The sequence below is a fragment of the Plasmodium malariae genome, assembly GCF_900090045.1.
Source record: "Plasmodium malariae genome assembly, chromosome: 5".
NCBI classification, from domain to species: domain Eukaryota; phylum Apicomplexa; class Aconoidasida; order Haemosporida; family Plasmodiidae; genus Plasmodium; species Plasmodium malariae.
In genome coordinates this window covers 1,416,946-1,433,480 of record NC_041779.1, presented here as the reverse complement: position 1 = coordinate 1,433,480, position 16,535 = coordinate 1,416,946, and the positions used below count along the sequence as shown (strand labels likewise).

The 16,535-nt window shown below is 28.0% G+C and overlaps 3 protein-coding genes across 3 annotated transcripts; 1 reads left to right on the top strand and 2 right to left on the bottom strand.

Annotated features, from left to right (window-relative positions):
* Positions 1-831: 831 nt before the first annotated feature.
* Positions 832-2,127, bottom strand: PmUG01_05037100 (ran binding protein 1, putative; the record flags this gene model as incomplete). Its single annotated transcript, XM_029003587.1, has 2 exons — positions 832-1,638; positions 2,059-2,127. 2 exons carry the CDS (start codon positions 2,125-2,127, stop codon positions 832-834), a joined length of 876 nt encoding a protein of 291 aa, XP_028860518.1.
* Positions 2,128-4,726: 2,599 nt separating this feature from the next.
* Positions 4,727-6,397, top strand: PmUG01_05037000 (conserved Plasmodium protein, unknown function; the record flags this gene model as incomplete). The annotated part of the gene is made up of 1 exon (XM_029003586.1): positions 4,727-6,397. One exon carries the CDS (start codon positions 4,727-4,729, stop codon positions 6,395-6,397), a length of 1,671 nt encoding a protein of 556 aa, XP_028860517.1.
* An 886-nt stretch (positions 6,398-7,283) lies between these two features.
* On the bottom strand, positions 7,284-15,173 carry PmUG01_05036900 (conserved Plasmodium protein, unknown function; the record flags this gene model as incomplete). Its single annotated transcript, XM_029003585.1, has 4 exons — positions 7,284-7,605; positions 7,824-8,275; positions 8,574-8,909; positions 9,315-15,173. 4 exons carry the CDS (start codon positions 15,171-15,173, stop codon positions 7,284-7,286), a joined length of 6,969 nt encoding a protein of 2,322 aa, XP_028860516.1.
* Between the last annotated feature and the right edge of the window lie 1,362 nt (positions 15,174-16,535).

Genomic DNA, 16,535 nt, shown 5'->3' with positions numbered 1-16,535 from the left:
AAATCAATAACCTTTCACTTTGTTAAAATAATATATAACTGTCATTAACTTATAATTAGAGTATTTTTTTTTTTTTCTATTCACAAAGACTCATTTATTTATGTAACTCATGCTACATACACTTAAAAAGAAGAAACCTTATTATACGTACGTAATATATATGATAAACATACACATATATGACATAAATATATATTATGAATGCATTTTTCTGAGAGCATTAGAGAACTTTTCTTTTTGCTCATATACAAAAATGAATATATTTTTTACAATAATGTAAAACATGCATTATTACAAAAATTTATTCTATTTTCATTTTTTCGTTTTTTTCAATTTTTTCATTTTTGTTCTTTTTGCAATTGACATATATAATAGCACAAATCTCTACTACAAAAAAAATATACATGCATATTTAAAAAACTTAATAATGATAACACATATATGTTCATAAATATATACAGGTATATAAACACAAACGCGTATATACAAATATATATATATATATATATATATATATATATATATATATATATATATATATATATATACACGTACATATGTAAACATATAAACCTTTTAAGTACATTTATGCAACATGAAATGTTTGCAATAAAATAGGTAAGATGAACTAATTTTTTAAAATGCAATTTTTCCATTTATTAATAAAATCTGCACAAGTAAATTCATCTGTACATATATATATATATACACACTTTTGGATACGGTGGAAAAAAAAAAAAAAAAATACGTGCACGTAATAAATGAAAAGAACAATGCACAAAACGTAATAACTAGCGTAATATCTATCCTGTACGGAATATATACATTTGATCAACTTTCCCTTTTAATATTATCTTCCTCATTTTTTTTCTTATCGTCATTTTTTGAATTTTCCTTATCTTTTTCTTGCAGTTTGACCCCTTCCTTATTTTCATTCGTTTTATTCTTATTTTTATCATCATTGTCTTTTTTTTTATTTGCTTCTTCTTTTTCATCGTTTTCTTCATTTTTTTTATCCTTATCCTCTTTCATTCCGTTTTTCTTTTCATCTGTTGTTTTATCATCATCTTCTTTTTTATTTTCTTTTTCATCGTCCTTTTTTTTTTCTTTGCTCTCTTCTTTAGTATCCTCCTTGACCATTTTTCCTGTTTCTTCAGCTTCGCCATTTTCTTCTTTTTCCTCTTTTATGTTTTTTTCCTCCGTCTTTTCATGTTTTTCTTTTAACTCTCCTTTGTCATCAAGAAGTTTAAGGTTAACTTTACCCGCTTCATCAAACTTTTGTTTAAATAATTTGGCAGCTTCCGCAGTATTAAATTTTAATGCAAATTGCTCTATTTTTGGTTCTTCTGCAAAATCCTTTACTGTCCATGCATAAATTTTTTCACTTCCTGCATTTGGTACAAGTTTACAATAAGATTCGTTTGGATATATATAATGGTTAGCTACTACCTTTAAGGTTTTTTCTTGCCTTAAAAGAAATCTTATTATTCCTTTTTTCTTATGTAATAATAATTTCGATTCACCCAATCCTCTTTCCTTCCATTCACCATCTACCCATCTATACAATTTTGATCGTCCTGACCAATATAAACTTTCATCTTCTTCACCAGTTTTTATTTCTACTTCTTTTAATTCAATCTGTATGAACAGTTCATGAAAAACAGAAAAAAAAAAAGGAAAAAAAAAGGGAAACAAAAGAAAAAAAAAATTATATATGTTATTACACAAATATGTGTACTACCTATATAGGTAGCACAAAGTTCACCTAAAAAGGCTGGCTTTTCTAACGAACGTTCGTTTATACAATACAGTACCACACGAAATATCCAACATATTCGTAATGTATATATATTCATGTAGGTACTAATAATACGTACATTAGATTCATTCAACAATGAACATATCACATCTTATAAGCATAAAAGCGTTATATATGCAAATATTCAAATATTCAAATTTGCAAATGTACATAAAAGCATATATTATATACTTATATATATACATATATGAACAATCATTTGTACACAAACTTGTTAAATTTTTTTTTTTTTTTTTTACCTTTGGAGTATTCCAGTTTCCTGTGGTAACTTCCTCTTCTGGGTTATAGTCGTTTTTTTCGTCGTCCATGTTTAAAAAATGTACTGATTATGTATGTATTTATCAAATTAAAGGAAAAAGTTAAATTAACAATAAATAGAGTATCGTATATATATACACAACTTCAATAAACTTTACTATTTTTTCTATATATAGATAGTTATATTTTTTTTTTATGTTTTTATCAAGTTTAACAATTATTTTTCTCTAACACAAATTTTAAAAAAGTAATATATAAGGTGTTTAATTGAGAATACAAAAATGTCGTTAATTTATCTATTTTGAATAAATGCTTTTTTACTATTTTATTTGTATATACTATATGCACGCATTATATATATTTTTTTTTTATAATACTGTTTCGTTATATAGCTTATTATTATATTTATTTACGTAAGAGATTTAAGTTATCAGAAAAAAGTGTTCAATGCTGTAGTTTTACCCATATATAAATATATATATATGTACATATATGTTTATATATAAATGGTATTATTTAAATAAAAGTTTTTTTTTTAAGGTTTGTACGTTTAAAAGAAATATTTATAGGTGTATAACTAAATGAATAAATATATTCATATATCTGTTATATATATATATATACAAATATGTACATATTGTACATATATATTTATTTATATATGTATGTATATATTTGTATACAAATACGCTCATATAACATGTACTATACATCTTTTTATCCCTTTCCATAAATGTATATTGTAGGTGCTATATAAGGTTAGCTTTTCCTTTTAAGCCGTGTAAACAAAATGTTTAAAATTTAAAAAAAAGGGAAGAAAAAAAAAAAAAAAAAAAAATTAAAACAAAGCGAAACAAAACAGTCCGTTTAGAACAAAATTATACATGTAAATTTATTTTTTTATCCTATTTCACATAACATTTATTTTAATTAGTGCCAAATATTTCCTACATATTGTATAACGTATCATCTATGTATCCTAACGTTATGTAGATTTGTGTTTAGTACCATTTCAGTTATATTTAAGAAGTATAAAGTAAATAATTACGCTAATTTTCCTGCGCGCATTAGATTTATATATATATATATTTTTTTTTTTTTTTTTTTTATTATATTAAGTAGGGCGTATATTCGTTCAAATTGTCCATATATGAATGTCCAGTGTTACACATATATATATATACATTTATATATTTATGTACTCATAGGTGCCTCTTTTAAAAATTATAATACCACCTTTTTTATACTGAAAATTAAAAATATCCGAATTTCGTTAATTATACCATCTCATTTAAATATTTCCATCTATATTTATAATGTGTATAATTTTGGTCAACATTTGCCCAATGGTTGTATTGCAAAGGAAATTTTTGTTAAAAAAAAAAAAAATATATACATATATATATATATATATATATATATATATCACAGCATTTTAGCAAGATGAATTGTATAAATGTAGTTTAATTGGGAGGAATTTATTACCCTTTTTATTATTTTTGTTTTCTTAATTTTAAACGTAAGCGCATATTTGAAAGCACCTATTACTCTGTTTAGAAAATGTTCATAATTAGGTAAAAAATAAAAATAAAACAAAAGATAATATAAGAAAATGGGGAAACGCACCATCAACTCTAAGACATAAAAAGCACACATATGTCAATTCCATTTGCAATATAATGCTTATTTCTTTTTCCAAACAATTATGAGGCTAAAAAATTTGTGTACATCATTTAAGGGCATAATAATTTCCTCGAAAGAAATGAAATGCCCGTAATATAAAATGCGAACTTAATGTGTAAATATACATACATATATATCTATATGTATACAACTCACTTCCCACCCATACGAACATTTTAACAGCTGATTCTCATGATACATCATGATAAAATAATGTAGTTACTAATTTTATTGTGAGTAAATTAAAACAAAACTTATAATTATGAACATGTTTATGGAAGGCGTGCCCTATTGCATCATTACTTGTGTACGGTTTATTAACAAATGCACACAATTAAAAAATGAGTGAGTAAATAATATAAATGGACGTTCATGCCAACAAAAGAATGAACGGACAAAATGACAAAAAAAAAAAATATATAACGAATAAAACAAAACAAGACTTAATATACAGTGTTCTATTTTAATTAGCTTACTGCCTATGTGTTTAGCACAACGATGGCAGAAGGAGGATATGAAATTATTATTAGAAATACTTTCTCCTATTTTCATGAAATTGGTTATATTTCTTTATATTTTATTGAAAAGGATAAATTTAAATTTCGTTCCATAATAGTAAGTGTTACTCGCTTTTCCATTTTGCATTTAATTTTTTTCTTTTTTATCTTATTTTTCACTTCTTGCTGGAATAAATTAGCTCTGTTTATTTCACCTATTGTTCGAATTTATCATTGTTTTTTTTTTTTTTTTCTGATTTTTATTTTACTTTTCAACAGTTGGCTCTATTATATATAATTTTTTTTTATTTTGCTCGTTAACATTTTATTTTATTTGATATGCTTTCCCTTAATTTTTTTTGTTTTTCTTTTCTTTTCTTTTCTTTTTTTTATTCTGCTCATTTGGTATTTAGCAATTTTTTTTTTTTTTTTTTTTATTTTACTTTTCGTGAACGCATAAAAATCCAATATGGCGAATGAAGAATACAACAGAAAGATTAGCTGGGATGAAGATGGTTTCATTGGAATAAACGAAGATAACCTTAGTAGCATTAGGCACAATAATAGTGTCAATGAAAAGTCCAGCTTGTTAATTACAAATGAATGTAAAGATAGTTTTCTTATTGATGACTTTTCAAGAAGACCAAAAAATATGATGAGTGTATATTATGAAAATGATGACGAGGATAATATTTTTGGTGGGGGGGAAAACAGCTCGTTAAATAAAAATTTAAAAACGCTTAATTTGAGTGATATAAAAAAAAAGGGGGTAAAAAGTGATAGCAATAATTTAAATTATGGTAGTAATAACAGTAACGGTAGAAGTAGCAGTAATAACAATACTAGAAGTATCACTAATGGTGGTAGTAGTAGCAGTCCATTTCAAGGGCTCATGAGTAACGTGAATGACGCTCTTAACTTTGTCCCAAATAGTAGTACTATAACAAGTAATAAACTGGAAGACCCTGCAAATACAGATTGTTCGTCTAGTAATAATTACAACAGTAATAACAACAGTAATGTATATCATCACAATTCCTTTTTTGAAAAGGAATATAGTAACACAAATAATGTAGGAGAAAATAAAAACAATTATGAAAATTATGAACATAGTCTAAGCGGAAAAATGAACATAATCAATTTAAGCGAAAATATAAATGTAGATAATAAGGATAGCAATAATAACAACTCTTTTGATCTATTTCCCTTTTTTAAAAGCTTAAATAGTATTAGAACAAAATTATTATCATATTATGATTTAGATAATGATGTAGTAATATATAGGTGTATGTGTGCACTACTACCTTATTTTAATGTATATAAAACATATGACTTTATGAACAATTTTATTGATATAGAAAAGAATGAACATGAAATGGATGATAAAAATAGGGATAATGCAAATATTAACGAAACGGAAAATGATGATTATGATGATGAAAATGAAAATATAACAAAAATAAATAACATGAATAATAACTTTAATAATTATAACAACAAATTAAGTATTGAAAAAAACCCAGATATATATGCCTTTGTTTGGTTGAATATATTCATCTCCTTTGTAATTTTTTTTCTTTTCAACATAAAAAATATGTTTTTTAGTAACAGCATATATGTTGATAGTACTTCCACAGGTACTACTAGTAATGGTGGTGCAATATACGATGATACGCAGGATAGTGATGTGATAATTAATATGAAAAATTACATGAAGGAAAACAAATTGAACATTCTCTACAATTCATTACTTTTTATCTATTCATTTAACATTTTTATACCTGTACTTGTGCATGTAACTAACTATTTTGTTACAAAAAAAGTATATCCAATTAAATTGTCATTTCTTATTTCTTTAATGAGTTATAATAACATAATTTTATTACCAGTGATTTTTATTTACAAGTATTTAATTATAGAAACTACTTCAACATTTTTTTTTTGGTTTTTCACACTTTTACGATTTATTCTTTTTGTTTTTTATATGACTACATCCATATTTTATATATATAAATATGTCAACAAAATGTTGCGCATTCATTTTGAAAGTAATATTGTATATCTCAATTACGCTATTTTTTTATTTTCGTACATGTCCTTTTATCTCATATTAAAGAGTTACATACTCAATTATTTATAAAGGGAATCCAGCTTCCTGAGCATTTTTTTCGTAAATTATTGCGTTTGTATTTACATACGCATACAAATACACATATACATTTGTATGCATACTTAGACATCTACACAATTTTGTAGCCTTTTTTTTTTTTTTTTCAAGCCATATGCTTAAATTAAACAAATTCACGTATTTTGTTTTGCAATAGTGTATATGCAAGTTCTTTTAAAAGTAACACAATTCTTTACCCTCTTCCACCGTTGGCTTTGTTTATTTTAAGATTTCCATCTTTTATTTTGTATTTTACGTTTATCAGCTTTCATCTTTCAAAATAAATTTTACTCTTGTCATCTTTCTTTTTTTTTTTTTTTTTTTTTGTTCACATTATAACAGTTCATTAAATTTATAAAAGCAAGTTATTAATAAGATACATAAGTAAATTCTTCAATTTTTGCCAAAAAACTCTTTGACTTGACAAATTAGCAAAATTAAAAAAATAAATTAGGGGAACACATTTTGACACTAAAAACATAAGTAACTTAATAAGTCAACAATAAAAATAACGTCAAAAACGCAGAAATACGATTAGTTTTATACAATCATAAGGATATATCTATACGTACATCTGTATATTTAACAAAAATGTGGATATGAATAAAATAAATACGTAAAGATACAAAAATACGTACACAAAATGTTCAAAAGGAATAAAAAGGGGAAAGCTTAAGTATCACACATATACGCGGTAAAAACATACGCGACAAAAATATACGCGGTAAAAACATACGCGGTAAAAACATACGCAGTAAAAACATACGCGGTAAAAACATACGCAGCAAAAATATATGCTACAGATATATATTCTGCAAAAACAAAAAAGGAACGGACTTAGGTGTGTACCTTTTTGTAATTATATGTCATCGTCATCAAAAAGATTTATTACTTCTTCACTTTCAACAACAATATCATAATTGTTGTAATACTTCCAATTATTGTACAATTTTATTAGTAAACATATAAAAGCACAAGACACGGAAAAAAGGAAAAAAGAAAAAATGAAAATAAGATAATTACTCCTTTCGAAACAGTAAATTTTATATGTAAATAAGTATAGAGGGATACACGAGTCATTCTGCTTATTACTATTCTCGAGCGACGTGTAAGATACTTCTCTTTTTTTTTTTTTTTCGTTAAGTCGGTAATTTTTAATAACATTGTCAAGGTCAAAAAATCTGTAAAAAAGGCGAGCGTTATTAATATATACGCATATATACATAAAACACATATACATATATATATATGTACACCCGTAAATATAGAAACATACATGCACATAAATATATGAACATAATAAACACATATATATATATACATGCAATTTCTCAAATTCAACTGCTAGCACATTTTCTCAAGTATGATCGCGCTCATTGTATTCTTCCTTTTATATTACTTATCTACGTGAATATTCGTCTGAGAATCATTAACACTTTCTCCTGCTTCAGTAATGTCCCTTTGATCATATTCAAACAAGAAAGACTTGTTCACATTTTCTTCATGTACTTGTCCATTTCTTTGCCCTGATCCTATCATCACAATCTTGTCTTCCCCTTGCACCACTTTGTAACTGTTGTTGTTCTGTTCAATATTTGTACTATAAGTTGAAAAGATAAAGTTTAATTTTTTTTCATTTTGTTCACTCACATATATATTCGCACTTGGGGTAAATTTTAAAATAAAACTTTCCTCCATGTTCATCATATCTTCAGGTAATAAAAAAGATTTATGTATTTCAATATTTCCATATTTAATTATTTTCCTATTTCTTAAATCTGCATATTTCTTGTTATGCACCTCCAAGAACATTTCTTTTCCTTTTACTTCTCCCCAAAAAACTGCGTCAACCTAAAATGGGAAAAAAAAAAAAAAATTGTGAATATGTATATGACAGTAAAAGATTAACTAAGTGTTTGGTGCCTGACTTGTTAATAACGTTAAAAGGGAACAATTAAGTACGAAGGAATATGAAGAAGTACGAAAAAGTATGAAAAAGTTTGTATAAGTATTGCGGTGATCGGCAAAATATGGCATAATGAGACATATAAGACCTAATACAGCCTAACAATGTCTAATAGGATGAAGTAGAATTTTCTCTCCCCCTCAATTTTTCAAGCATTACATAAAAGGAATAATTCTTATCCACAGGGACTGAATTGTGCGGGAAAATATCCAAGAGGATAGGGCCGCTCTTCTTAGTTTCTTGAAAAAACTCAAAAATTTCAAGCTCAAAATAAAAAGGGAAACTAAAATTTTTATTTATATTAACAGAATTTCCCATATAATCAAAGGAAAAGATCTGTAATATATAATCTCCTTTTTCTAAATATACACTAATATTTTCAAATATGTTCACAGTGTCATCTTGTAAGTTTACTTCCACCTTATTACTACATGAAATAGTCGTACTGTTCTTCATTAACTTTATTTCAAAACTGACTAGCGAAAAGTTGTAGCCAATATTTATCTTGAAATAGCTAGCCTGAAAAAAAATGGGAATAAAAAAGGGGAATTTAGACGGGAAAAAGGAAAAAAGAAAATATTAAAAAAACAGAGTTTAACAAAAAAAAGTACAAAAATAAACCCATTATAGGTATCATTATACACGTGTAAAATCTTGTTCATTCCCTCATATTCGAGCGCCTTTCAGCATATAATAAATAAATTAAAATAGGTACATATGTGTAGAAAGCCACACCTACATATATTTACGCTCATATATTGTATCAAAATGATCTCAGTTGTGGAAAACATGGCAAATCTGACAAATATGTAAAAGGCAAAACCGCTCAGTAAATTCGTTCAATATATCCGCTTAAAAAATCCTATTAGCAAATCCACTGAACAAATCTGCACGGCAAAGTTCCCCTCTGGTTACACTTCTAACCTTATTAATGGACAAGGGAAAGGAAAAAAGGTCCTTCATATTGACACTTTTCAAATTAACAATAGGTGAAGTTAAACGTGTGAGGCTGTACATGGACGACTTTTCATGTGTATAGTTTATACCTTCATACAACTTGGTCTTAACAGACAAGGTATTGAATAAATTTTTCAAATATTTATCTAGGTAATTAGCATATGAGAAATAATGTTCACTGTTATAAAAACTGAGGGGATGAAGACTTAAAATTATCTTGAAGTAATTACATTCATGATTATTTGTTTTTATTACCAGTTTAAAATTGTTGTCCACTTTGTATAAAATTAGCATATACTCTTCATTCTCATTTGAATGTAGCGGTGAAACGAAGGCATTACTATTACTACTGTTATTACGATTACTACTGTTATTATCATCATATTTATCCTTCTCATTATCATTCGAGGTGTTATTCTTAACATTAGACTTATTATCCATATCAGCCAGTACAACTTGAACGCTAAAATTGTTACGTACATTCAAAATAGCATTTACGTAGTTAGAAGCCACATTGTAAATGTTGCTCATCGTTTCACTACTGCTATTATTGTGGACACTACTATCGTAAGTTATGTTATTATTATATGCATTATTGTTATACGTACTATTACTATTACCATTATATGTATTATTGTAAGTACCCTCTTTGTACATATTTTCACCTCCCAGCTCATCTATAGGCATGCAGAAAATTTTCAAAATGTAACTCTCACCTGGAATTGTAAAAAATATTTCTTGTTGAAAATTATTAACATAATACTTGTCAAAAATTTGGAAATAGTTATTTTTAAATTTTGATGAAATAATATATTTACTTACATATGAATCATTTTCATTTATATTTACTAAATCTACTTTATTAAATAAAGTTTTATATGTGCTTATATTACACAACTCCTTTTCTAACAATTTCCCACTTAACCTATTACTCATATATGAACTAGCTAAAATTTTATCCCCTATTATTGCACCCTTTTCAGGCAAAATTACTAATATAATAAGATCAAATATAGCATTTTGTAATGTATTTTTATTTTCTTTTAATTGTGGAAAAGACAGAATTACTTCGTACTCTCCTTTTCCCAAATTGGTATTAATAACATTCCTATTTTCACTAAAAATGTTAAAATAAAAATCCTCTGATGTTACACTTACGCGGAATGGATAAATAAAAAAATGAAAATGCGGCTTTATTTCGATGTACACCTTGGTACTCTCCTCTACACTAATGTGATAAATTTTGTACCTATTACTGCTGCTGCTACTGCTGCCGTTACTGCTACTGCTACTACTGCTGCCGTTACTGCTACTGCTACTACTGCTGCTTCTACTACCACTACCGGTCCACGGTTGCGTTACTACACCCTGGGCGACTTCATTAGCACTTACCGCACTGGTTGAACCATCGGAATGCATGTCATTCACTTTCGGACCACCCCCTATGCATATACAATATCTCTCATAAATTAACGTATTCCTTGAGTCCCTCTTTACAGTTATCTGCATACTATCATCAGAATGAGTTTCAAAAATATTGTTATTTATGACCTCTTTTAAAAAAAAAGTTAACCGATGTAGTTTTTTTTTGCTTTCATAAAATATATCTTTTCTTCCATCACATTTTAGTTCTTTATCAAAATAAAAATAAATTTCATTTTTCAAAATAGTATCACTAATAGCATCATCGGCAGGGGGTTCTTCAGTCTTCCCATTATTATAATGTGTTAATGACTGTCCTCCATATTTATATCTTTTAAGATAATTCTTCCCCATGTTTTTATCATCATCTTGATAATTCCATATTACACTCAAATTAATGAAAAAGGGAGATGTACTTTGTTCATATTTAAATATATACAAGCCTTTTTTTAACCAGGTTGATATATATATGTGTTTATTTGAGAAAGACATAATTTCCTCCGAATGGGATAAAACATGCTCCTTATTCATTTCATCAAATGTTACTCCGTATCCTTCCTCTAATTTGTTATCACTATTTAAATATTTATAAATTTTCAATGATATATCGTTATTTTCCCTGTACATGTACATATTAAAAAAAACACTATGTTCAGCCAAGAAAAGCGTTGTACTATTATTAATAATTTTTAGATTATAATCCACGCTTTGGCTACCAATAGTAACTGTGTTTGAGTTTCTAAATGATATTGTCGAAGTGTGTTTGTTGCTCCAGTCATCATTTCTGACACCGCTATCGTTGCGTCTGACCACCCCCATATCTTCGTCTTTGTTACGTTCGCTATTGCCCATGCCCCTAGCATACGCGAAGCTTTTTAGCAATATGCTATTTAGAAGTAAGGGCATACTGATTTCACCAAAGTTTAAACCTGAAAAAGCAGCTTGCTTGTATGTTCCTCCCTCATTGGTATAGATAATATTCAAATAGGCATAGGGGCAATAATCATTTTTTAATTTTTCATTTATATCTTCATATAGGTCTATATACAACTTAAAAACTTTTACACTATTATTCAAAATTGTCATAGTTAGCAAAATTTTATTTTTATACGTATAACTATGATGCATTAACAAATCATCTGTGCCTTCTTGAATGGTCATTTTATAAGGTAAGAAATTTTTATGAAAAACAAGTTCCAGTTTTAGCAAAAAAGCAATATTATTTAAATGTGACACTTGAGGTAAAATTAAATTTTTTGTCGTTCTTTTACTTGGAAAAAGAAAAAGAAAATTTCTTTTAAAAAGATGATATGCGTATTCATTTTGAAAAAAAAAAAAGTTTTTCCCCTTTTGCTTTAATTCTATTTTGCTGTTATTAGTTGCACTAAAGGAGCTAAGGTCATATTCAGAATTGTCTCCATTTTCGTTCGATGATAAGTAGTTCTTGAATTGGGCATCTTTACCATTTCCATCGCTACTGCTGCCACTACTACTATCAGTTTGGCCATCAAATACACATTTTTCTAAAGCACTCAGTTGGTAGATATATATTTGTAAATAAAAAAAAGAAGCATCTGTTTCTTTATCATTTGGCACGTTAAACTCGAAAATGATTTCATATTCTCCCCTAGTAAATGATTCAATATATAAATGGTTATACCCTTCATATATTTTATTTTTATTTTGATCTAATAAATAAATATAAATATAATTTTGTGTAAAGCAATTTATTTTTATGATTGAATTTTCTTGAACACATATCGTAAGAATATGTTTTTTGTAATCTGGAACGTAGCAAAAGTTACTAAAGGCGTAGGAGTCATATCCTATTATAAGACTTGGTATATAATTAATTTTTTGAATCATCTTTTTATAATCCTCTGTACCATCCAATGATACTGTTATAGACCCTTTTAAAAAATCAATATCTACAAAAAAATAACCACATAATTTTCTATTCTCGTAATGTAAATTTGATGCCAACAAATATATAGTAAAAGGGTTTTTATACTTAAGCATATATTTCACTATGCTTCTTGAGTTTCGATATATATAATAATAACTGTCCTCCCCTATAAATTCTACTATTACTAAAAAAATATCAACAAACAATGAGTTGTTTACAATAACAACCAACTCGTCTACTTGTTCTTCAATGCTCTTTTCGTATAATATTACAAAATCGTCTTGCTCAAAGAGGGGATTGTTCATCATCCACTTTTTCTCGTAAATATTACTATACGTTTTTTGCACTTCTGACGTCAGATCGTCATTCTGCCTTGCGTAGCTGGATGCACTGTTTGAGGTTCTCTCGGGGGTGGCTTCACCAGACACGTCGACTCTCGATGCAGTAGTGCCTCCTAAACCGCCAACTACGCTTCCTCTTCCACTTTGGCTCCTATTTTCCGCTCTCAAGTGGTAGTAAAACAAATCGGTAAGTGCATTCATGCTACTGTCACACGTATGTTTTTCCTCATACATGAGCAAGGGATAAAGGACTAAATTAATTTCGTTTGGATCACAAATTACATTATAACCATTAACAATAATCTTCAATTCGTATTCCCCTTTTGGTACGACACAGTTGATGTATAAAATATTTTGTAAAGAAAAATTTTTAAACTTATGATTCGCATCCTTCTTGTTCACCTCAAATGTATCATTGAAATGTTTATGTAAAAAAGTAGCACTGTCTCTTGTTATATAACTAAACAGACTGTAATCATTTATATTGTTCAAATAATAAGTATTACAAACAGTTTGAGATGACCCTTTTTTTAGCAAATTTACATATATACTTTCCGACTTAGAAATAAGGCTGAAATTAAACAAAGACTCCTCACTCACATGTAAACCAACCTTATGTTCTTCTTCGAATAAATTAATTGGATCAAAATTTAAAATGAATGTATCGTTTATTTCTATCACTCTTCCGTAAATTATGAAATCAACATTCTCTGCTACGTGGTTACTATTATCTGCTTTCTTTTTATCATCGTCGATGCACTTTCCGCCATTCTGTGAGCACTTATTTTTACCCGACGGAGTAACCACTAAACCGGTAAAATGTTCGTCATTCTCCCCTACTTGAATAATCTGATGGGGGAAAAAAGTATTATGAACGCATTCTTTATAAAATTGTTCTTTCATGTAGTCATTAATTGTGTAATTTTTTGAGTTGTTCACAATAGAGTATTCAAGGTTAAAATGGACAACCTCGTTAGGGCGTATCGTATCGCTAGAGGTGCTCGTATGGCCACTTCCTCGATCAGAATTCGAAATGTCATAATTGCTGTAACTTCCGTAAATGCTGTCATTGCCGTAGGTGCTGTGACTGCTGTATATGGTGTACACGATGTCGAACTTATATATGTTATTATTCTCCATTAATGTGTGTAAAAACACGCCATTTTTTGTTTTGCTACTCTTAATGCAACCTTCTTTGCACTCTTTATGGGAAAATGAATATTTTAATATACTCTCTGTTGTCATATTGTGCATATAATTTTTACCTAATTTTATTTTTTTTAAGTCCATAGAAAAGTTTTTTCCCTGTTCTATCCCTTGTGTTAGAAGAGAGAAGAAACTTATATTACAATGTTTGTTAAAATCGACAAAAAATAAAACACTATATATTACAATTATTTTGTTCCCCTTCGAGTCCACATAAAAATTGTCAGCTTCTCTTACGTTGAACTTATAGTCTTCATTAGATGCGTAATAATAATTTTCCTTTATTATAATGTAACTATTGTTATTTAGAGGAAGTCTATTTTGTTTTATCCCATTTTTTGATTCATCAACCATTGTTATATCGTCATTTTTCTTTTCATCAACAGATGGCACCTGACCACTACCTCTTTCTCCTCCCCTACCAACATGTCCAACTATGTTTACATCAATTGTTACATTTATGTACGTGTCAAAGCTCTGCACATAATTTGAATGCACAGTAAAATAAAAAGTCCTCTGTTCCTTTGCATCTATACTCTTATCATACTCAATGGACGTTACAAATTTTATTTCATTTTCTACTGATTCTTTCTTTAATAATAGAAAACTCCTATGTCTGTACTCGTACAATTCTACCTCTTTTACATATATACTATACAAGTTAAAATTTACAAAAAAACTATCATTCAAGTGTTCGAAGTATATATAATTAACACCCCACCTTATTGAATAAGTACCTGATACGTTCATGTCAAATAATAGATTACAGTACTGAGGAGTATTCAAATAAAAGGGGAGAATATTCTTAAAAGCTTTTCCTGCTTCACTGTAATTTTCACTAAGTTTTCTTTCATTTTTTTTTTCAATAGGAAACATGGAATAGAACAAAATAAAGTAAAGTAATACATCAATGAGGAGAGAAATTTTTTTCCTTTTCTTTCGTCTTTCCATTATTATTACCTTATTCTTTAATGTTTTCGTTTTTTTAATAACCTCTTTTTAATAGCCTCTTTCGGGGTTAATTCAAACTACCATATGTAAGGGGATATGGAAGCTAAATATGTTAGCAACTAAGCAGATATATCACATGTTTATACTTAGAGAGCTCTCTTTGAGCTTCATGTTGTTCATGCCTTTGTTCTATTCACTCGTATGCAACACATTTGTATACTCTACTTTTTTATTTTCTCCACCCCTTACGAACTTCCTATAAAAATAGTGGAGCGATTATATAGGTTAAAGTTTTTTTTTTCCTTCTTTTTTCCTTCTTTTTTCCTTCTCTTTTCCTTCGTTTTTTCTTTTGTTTTTTTCCTTCTTTTTACCCTCTCTTTTGTTTCGTTTTTTCTTTTTTTTTTTTTTTTTTTTTTTCATTTTTTCCGTATTTGTTTGCTTATCTTACGTTCGCCCATGCTAAGCCGCTAATATCTTGATACCTTCCCCTCGCATAGCGCAAAGGTCGTTGTTTGAACAAAAAAAAAAAAAAAAAAACTAAAGTAAAATGGATGTACCAAAGTTGTGCAAATAAGAACGCACTATTCCTGTATACATATATTCACACTTACATACATATGTATATATACATATATATGTGGGAATTCCCGAATGATATATTTTTCCCTTTTTTTCTTGTAAACCCCAGAGAAGCACGAAGTGATGTAACCTACCAACTGTTAGTAAAGAAATGTATTTCTTGGCCTTTTCAATTTTTTCTCTTTTCCGAAATATTATAATTGTGTAATTATATAACTGTATGACTGTATAACTGTATGGCTGTATGACTGTATGGCTGTATGACTGTATGGCTGTATAATTATATGGCTGTATAACTGTATGGCTGTATAACTGTATGGCTGTAAAACTGTATGGCTGTAAAACTGTATAACTGTATAATTACTGCTTCTTCATCTGTTACAGCTTTTTGCTAGTGCCATGTCAAGTGGCAACTCCCCTACGTACGTACGTATTTAAGCATTCATGTATGTACTTATGCGATGTATGTACTTATGCGATGTATGTACTTATGCGATGTATGTACTTATGCGATGTATGTACTTATACGATGTATGTGCTTATACGATGTATGTACTTATGCGATGTATGTACTTATGCGATGTATGTACTTATGCGATGTATGTACTTATACGATGTATGTACTTATACGATGTATGTACTTACGCATGTATGCACGTTTTAATGTATATATATGGTAGTGCAATGATAAGGGTAAAATATATATTCTTGAAGGAATAACAAGATAGCGCACCAATGCACATATTCAAACTTGCCTTATTTTATTTTATTTTATTTTTTTTT